The following is a 6926-nucleotide window of genomic DNA, read 5'->3' on the forward strand; positions in this document are numbered from 1 at the left end:
AAGTGGAGTTGTGACTCAAAGTAGCAGAGCACTAAAAAAAAAAAAAAAAGTTAAGGGACATTGCCCTGGGCCTGCGTTCAAGCCCCAGTACCAGCATAAAAACAAAACAAACCCCCAAACCTCAATGAGCAATACACATATGTGCACACACACACTTACATGCATACTCAGGCACACAGACATTTGTGAGTACACATGTGCACACCTAACACCCAGCTTCCCATCTGGCTGTGCATGGGGCCCCTCTGCCCTTGGGGCGGGAATCCTGGCTGTCTTCAGTGGAAGGCTGGGGGGTGGTTAGGGAAATGGCTGAAGGCGAGACCAACGTCTGTGGAGGAGTGGGTGGCAGGGAGACCTTGTGCACCATTGTGAGTTTGAGCAGACAGATATGCTTGGAGAGGGAGAATAAGGTGGACTAAGCTTTGGCAGAGGCTTCTGGAATGGTCAGAGCTCTCAGTGAGAGGAGGCAGAACTGGGAAGCAGGGGAGGGTGGGGCTGGGAGGAGCCCTTTGGTGGCTGGGAAGCGTTGCTACCATCACAGCTCAGTCCCAGACGCCCTTCAGAGAGGCCCACGCTTCTGGACCTGTGGATACAAACTGCAGGCTGTTTCCCCACACCCATTAGGCTGGACAAGTTTTTTGTGTTGTTTTGTTTTTTGTGAGTCGTGGGGTTTGAAGTCAGGGCCCTGAGTGCTGTCCCTGAGCTTTTTCAGACTCGAGGCTAGCACTCTACCACTTTGAGCCACAGCACCAATTCCAGTTTGCTGGTGGTTAATAGGAGATAAGAGTCTCAAGGATTTTCCTTCCAGGGCTGGCTTTGAACCACAATCCTCAGAGCTCAGCCTCCTGAGTAGCTAGGATGACAGGTGTGAGCCACCGCCACCCAGTCTGAATCACATCTCACATGTACATATGGAGAGGGAACTGTGGGGTTATAGTCCAGGAGGATATCCTGCGTCAATGCAAGGGTTGTTTTCACTTGGTGCTGAGACATACTGTCTGATGGAAGGCAGTGCATCTGCCAGCTTTGGCTCTGCCGGCTCTGCTTCTCCATCTGTGCTCACCTGGCCTGGAAGTTCTCTGAGGAGGCTGAGCTGGGGGCTGAAAGGGCTGATTTGAGCCACAGCCCATGGCTCAGGGAGGCGCCAATCGTTGTTGATATTTGTGTATGTGCATGTGAGGACCGGAGGACGGCAGAGTGTGAGGCGTGTGGCTCTGTGGCTGAGTGCTCAGCCAGCACGCGTGCACAGGCCAGTGTGTGTGCACAGCCGCGTGAGTTCCCACTGGGCAGTGCCCCCCTGACCCACGCCAGGACTCACAGGTTCTGCTGCCAGTCCCGGTAGGATGCCGCTCCACAGCACTGCAGTCCCAGCTGCACTTGGTCGAGGAGGAAGCGCAGGTCTGGATCATCCTGGTAGTGAGCGATGGCCAGGTACAGAATGTGCTCTAGGCCACCCTGCAGCGGGTCCCAGAGGGTCAGCACCAGGACTCCTGCCAGGGCCTCGAGCACCAGGCAGGCAAGGACAGCACCCCAGAAGCAGTGGAGTAGGCAGCGGCTTTCACACAGGGCACCCAGGCAGCCAGCCAGGCTCACTGCACTGGCAGCCAGCCCCGCCATCATCAGCACGAGCATGGGGTCTTCGGGCAGGGGTCCTCCAGGGTCGCTTTCCTGAGACCCCTTGACAGCCAGGCCCCAGAGTCCACCCGCCAAGGCCAGCAGGCCAGGCAGGGAGAAGATGACGTTGGACAGGAAGATCAGATACTTGATACAACTGCTTCCTATGGAGAGGCTGGGGCCTGCGTCACTGGACACAGGTAGGCTGTTGGAGAGGGACTGCTTCTGACCAGCGGCATCCTACATAGGGAAGAGAGACCAGGAGCCCTCAGTGGTGAGGTTCCATTCTCTCAGCCCGTGTGACAGCCAGCAAGGGAGAGGCTTTCTGGGTAGAGGGCCAGGAAAGGTGCAATGGATGGAATCTGAACGGTGAAGGGTGAAGTAGAGGAGGAAGAGCCCTCATGGAGCCTGGCATGGGTGGGATGGCTCAGGCTTGTAATCCTTGTTATTCAGGAGGCTGAGACCTGAGGATCCTGGTTTGAAGCCAGCCTGAGTAGAAAAGCCCAGGAGTCTCTTATCTCCAATTCACCAGCAAAAACCTGGAAGTGGAGTTGTGGCTCAAGTGGGAGAATACCAACCTTGAGCAAAAAAGCTCAGGGATAGCATCCAGGTTCTGAGTTCAAGTCCCAGGACCCCCCTCCCCCCCGCCACACACGCTAAAGGCAGCCCTACATGACCAGGGCTTTGAGATGAGGATCTGCAGGTTTGTCCTTTGGGACAGCAGAAGGAACAGCTGGTACGGATGTGTGCATCTAGCATCCTTGCCACGAGAGGATGGAGTGCAGACTAGGCAGGGTGGTGCTCTGTTTTCCCATCACATCTGTGCAATGGAGGAGGCTGCTCTGCTCTTGCTTATGCCTGACAGCAAGTCAGGGCCCCTGGTCCGCCCACAGTGCAAGTCCATGGCAGGCAGGATGCTTTTCCTGCATTTGCTAGGGTCTGTTTGTAAAGGTCAGCAGCAGTGTTCTGTGCACACACAATGGGCTTCCCAGACAGGCCCTCCAGTGCAGGAGATGGTCTACAGGGTCTCCTTCCTCTGCCTCTCCCTCCCAAACCAGCTCCGCTGTTCCAAGATCCACTCAGCCAGTCCCATTAGAGGAGCCCATGTTGATGGTGGGCTCTTGTTCCCAGGGCACAGAGAAGGGCAGCCAGGCCACTGTGGAGGCTGTCTGAAGGAGGTGGGGCCTCACCCACCAGCCAGATGCTCAGCCAGACTGGTAAGCCTGGGAAGGGCCTCTCGGGCTCTCTTTTTGGGGGAAGCAGAGCAACAAACTCACTGGTGCCCAGGTTCAGTCTGAGGACAATTAGATTTAGGGGAGACTTAAGAAAGTATGGCCGGGGCTGGGAAGGTGGCTCAGTGGTAGAGCGCTAGCCTTGAGCTGAAGAGCTGAGGGACAGCGCCCAGGCCCAGAGTTCAGGCCCCACGACCGGACCCAAAAAACAAAAAACAAAAAAAAGAAAGAAAGTATGGCCAGCTGCCTGGAAAGGGTCCCATTCCATCCCACTTCTACCAGGAGAGAGCTGCCCCTGCCACCTGTGCCTGTCTCTATCAAGAGCTGAATTCTTTCAAGCTCAGAGCAGAGGACATGAGGGTTCTCCATCAGTTCACAGACCCCAAGAAGGTTGGTGGCCAGACTTGAGCTGTCAGGTGCCATGGGGCTCAAGGGGCATTTGTCTACATCCACTCTTGAGTGTGACCTCGTAAAGCTGGGCACCCAGCTGGGAGCACTGCCCCAGTGGGCAAGGGAGGAGCCAGATTAGTGAAGATGTACCCAGTCTAGGCTGGCTTTGTCCTAGGACTGAACAACAAGCCCCCGCATACAAATAGGCTTAAGGTAAGGCTGGAGTGGGGGGGGGCAGGTCTTCCTGGGGGCTTCAGGGCTTGGACAAACACTGGGCAGACACTCACCGGAGACAACAGGGGACTCCTTTCTCCCTCCTCCATCCTCCACGCTGGAAAGGAAAGCCCTGAGCACGGGCACTAGGACAGGTAGCTGGTCTTTCTCCAGCAGTGGCCAAGGATCTGGCTTGATTGTGGGTTATGCAGCGTAGGGCTGGCGCTTCAAGCTCTCCCCACAAGCCAGATCACAGGGAGATCATGTGAGAAGTCACATCTTGGGGTTTAAGGCGGGCCTGGCTAATGGAGATGCAGATATTCTTTCTTCCTGGCCCTGGATTCTGGGCCTTGGCTCTGGCTCCGCACAGTTTGACTTGGGGGTGGCTTTCTCTGGGGCTGACCTCACAGCTATTGCTGCAGGACTGGGATTGTACCTCTGCTCTGTGTGCTCAGTGGCTGTTCTACCAGCTCCCCTGCCTCCCCAGGGAACTAAACTTCACAGCAACCATCCCAGGAGCCCCCCAAGAAGCACCTGGGCGGAAGTGCCCATTTATTCCCTAGTCATTTTGCTGCAAGAATGAAACCCGGTGTCCACCTGCCAGATCTGATTTTAAGGTTCAGGGCTCAGGGCATCCCTCATTCTCAGGAGCAGGGCTTTGTTGTGATCTCCACTGACTGTGATCTTGTGCTGCAAGGACAGCCCCTCCAGGAACAGAAAGCTTGCTCCAAGGCCTGTGTACCTGGGTATATCCCGCTGCAGGTTTCACTGCCTGTAACGGGGATGTAGCTGAGCTGTGCATACCTTTGTCAAAGTTCTCGTGTGCCTACAGGACTGCTGGGTATTTCAGGCAGACAAGACATCAATGAGCCCCTCGGCACACATTTAAAATTATTTTTTCTGCCAGGTGCTGGTGGCTCACTCCTATAATACTAGCTACTCAGGAGGCTGAGATCTGAAGATCGCAGTTCAAAGCCAGCCCGGGCAGGAGAGACCTTGAGACTCCTATCTCCAATAAACCACCAGAAAACCAGAAGTGGTACTGTAGCTCAAGTGGTAGAGTGCTCGCCTTGAGCTGAAGAGCTGAGGGACAGCGCCCAGGCCCAGAGTTCAAGCCCCACGACCGACAAAAAAAAAAAAAATTTTTCTTCCTGGTCCTGGGGTTGAACTCAGAGCCTGGGTGTTGTCTCTGAGCTGCTTTTGCTTAAGGCTAATGCTCTACCACTTGAGCCACAACTCCACTTCCAGCTTTTTCTGCTTATGTGGTGCTGAGGAATCAAACCAAGGGCCTCATGTATGCAAGGCAAGCACTCTACCACTGAGCCACCTTCCTAGCCCTGCATACATTTTTTTTTCTGCTTATGTGTTGTTGAGGAATTGAACCCAGAGCCTCACGCATGCAACGCAAGCGCTCTACCACTGAGCCATCTTCCTAGCCCCTACATTTCTAATGGCAAAGGAAGATACACAATAATTATAGTTTAAACATACCACAAAATATTATTCAATCATGAAAAGGAATACAGTTCTGACATTTGCTACCACATGGATAAGCTTTGAAAACATTATAATAAGTGACATAAGGTAGACACAAAAGTTGAACTCTGGGCCTGGGCGCTGTCCCTAAGCTCTTCAGCTCAAGGCTAACTCTACCACTGGAGCCACAGCACCACTTCCAGTTCTCTGGTGGTTAATTGAAGAGTCTCATGCCCTTTCTTGCCCGGGCTGACTTTGAACCGTGGTCCTCAGATTTTAGCCTCCTGAGTAGCTAGGATTAGAAGCCTGAGCCACTGGCACCTGGCACAAGGTCATATCTTTGACTCTGTCTCCAATGACAGAGGCCAGAGATGTCGTTCAAGTGCTAGAGCACCAGGTATGAGCAAGAAAGATAAGCAAGAAAGCTGAGCAAAAGCATGAAGGCCTGAGCTCAAGCCACAGTACTGGCACAAAAACAAAACAAAACCTCTCAAAAAGGTCATATCTTAGTCGGGTGCTGGTGGCTCATGCGTGTAATCCTAGCTACTCAGGAAGCTGAGATCTGAAGATCACGGTTCAAAGCCAGCCTGGGCAGGAAAGTCCACGTGAGACCCTGATCTCCAATAAACCACTAGAAAATTGGAAGTGGTGCTGTGGCTCAAGCAGTAGAGTGCTCGCCTTGAGCTGAAGAGCGCAGGGACAGCGCCCAGGCCCAGAGTTCAAGCCCATGACCCACCAAAAAAAAAAAAAAGTCAAATCTTGTATAATTTCACTCATATAAAATATTCAGATAAGTGAATCCTTACAGAGGGGAAGCTGATTGTGGCTGCTAGGGTTAGAGGGAGAGGCAATCCAGCCCGTCCTGTTCTGATTTTCTGAACAGCACTAATCACAACCTTACACTACACACTTGCCCTGAATCTGCCCCCAGTAAACCTCCCTGGAGCTAGGTTTTTTTCTTTTTTCTTTTTCTTTTGTTGGCCATGGGGCTTGAACTCTGGGCCTGGGAGCTGTCCCTCAGCTCTTCAGCTCAAGGCGAGCGCTCTACCACTTGAGCTACAGCGCCACTTCTGGTTTTCTGGTGGTTTATTGGAGATAGGAGTCTCAAGGTCTCTCCTGCCCGGGCTGGCTTTGAACTGCGATCCTCAGATCTCAGCCTCCTGAGTAGCTAGGATTACAGGCGTGAGCCATCAGATTATTGGAGCTAGGTTTTATCTCTTTTACACTCTATTCCTACTTGAAGAGCCAAGCCACAAAGTAAATTATTGGTGATTATTTGTTGCTAGAACAAACTAACCAAGTTGAAATGGAGTTCCTAGGAAGGAGTGTTATCAGTACCAACATTGGGCTGCTAATGATGAAATCAAAGAAACTGAGAGGTGGAGGCTCAGATAAAGAAAGCTCCATCCTAAGTTGGCCTGGGCAGAAAAGTATGAGAGACTAGTATCTCCCATTAACCATCCTAAAGCAGAAGTAGAGGCGTGGCTCAAGTGGTAAAGCACCAGCCTTGAGTGGAAGAGCTCAGAGGCAGCACCCCCGACCCGAGTCCAAGCCCCGGGACCCGCAGAAAATGACCGCAACGATTTCTTCACTCTTCAGTGAAGGCAACCTGGACTCAGCCATGAGGTGAAACGTCATGGCTCTTAGTGTGAGACTTCTATCACTTCTTCTGCCTGAACTCTGGGCCTGGGCGCTGTCCCTCAGCTCTTCAGCTCAAGGCCAGCGCTCTACCACTTGAGTCACAGCGCCACTTCCGGTTTTCTGGTGGTTTATTGGAGATCAGAGTCTCCTGGACTTTCCTGCGCAGGCTGGCTTTGAAGATCCTCAGATGTCAGCCTCCTGAGTATCCGGGATGACAGCGTGAGCCACCGGCGCCGGGCTCCTCACTTCCTTTTTTATAGTCACAGGTCGCTGCCAAGCACTGGACCTGGTGCAGCAATGGGGTCAGGACCGACAGATCCTCTGTGTGTGTGTGTGTGCGCGTGTGCGCGACAGATCCTC

At 53.2% G+C, this 6926-nt stretch overlaps 2 protein-coding genes across 2 annotated transcripts in view; one reads left to right on the forward strand and one right to left on the reverse strand.

Moving 5' to 3' along the window:
- Positions 1-3559, reverse strand: part of Tspan10 (tetraspanin 10) — a 4997-nt gene extending 1438 nt beyond the window's left edge. Inside the window, exons 1-2 of the mRNA XM_013033103.1 lie at positions 3524-3559; positions 1319-1854 (exon numbers count right to left, since the gene is read on the reverse strand). Coding sequence (XP_012888557.1) covers positions 1319-1854; positions 3524-3559 — 572 coding nt within the window. The remainder of the gene's footprint in view (positions 1-1318; positions 1855-3523) is intronic.
- Positions 3560-6561: 3002 nt separating this feature from the next.
- The window catches only part of Nploc4 (nuclear protein localization 4 homolog (S. cerevisiae)), a 62747-nt gene continuing 62382 nt past the window's right edge, over positions 6562-6926 (forward strand). Inside the window, exon 1 of the mRNA XM_013033104.1 lies at positions 6562-6573. Coding sequence (XP_012888558.1) covers positions 6562-6573 — 12 coding nt within the window. The remainder of the gene's footprint in view (positions 6574-6926) is intronic.

This window comes from Dipodomys ordii, unplaced genomic scaffold, assembly GCF_000151885.1.
Source record: "Dipodomys ordii isolate 6190 unplaced genomic scaffold, Dord_2.0 Scaffold163, whole genome shotgun sequence".
Taxonomy (NCBI): domain Eukaryota; kingdom Metazoa; phylum Chordata; class Mammalia; order Rodentia; family Heteromyidae; genus Dipodomys; species Dipodomys ordii.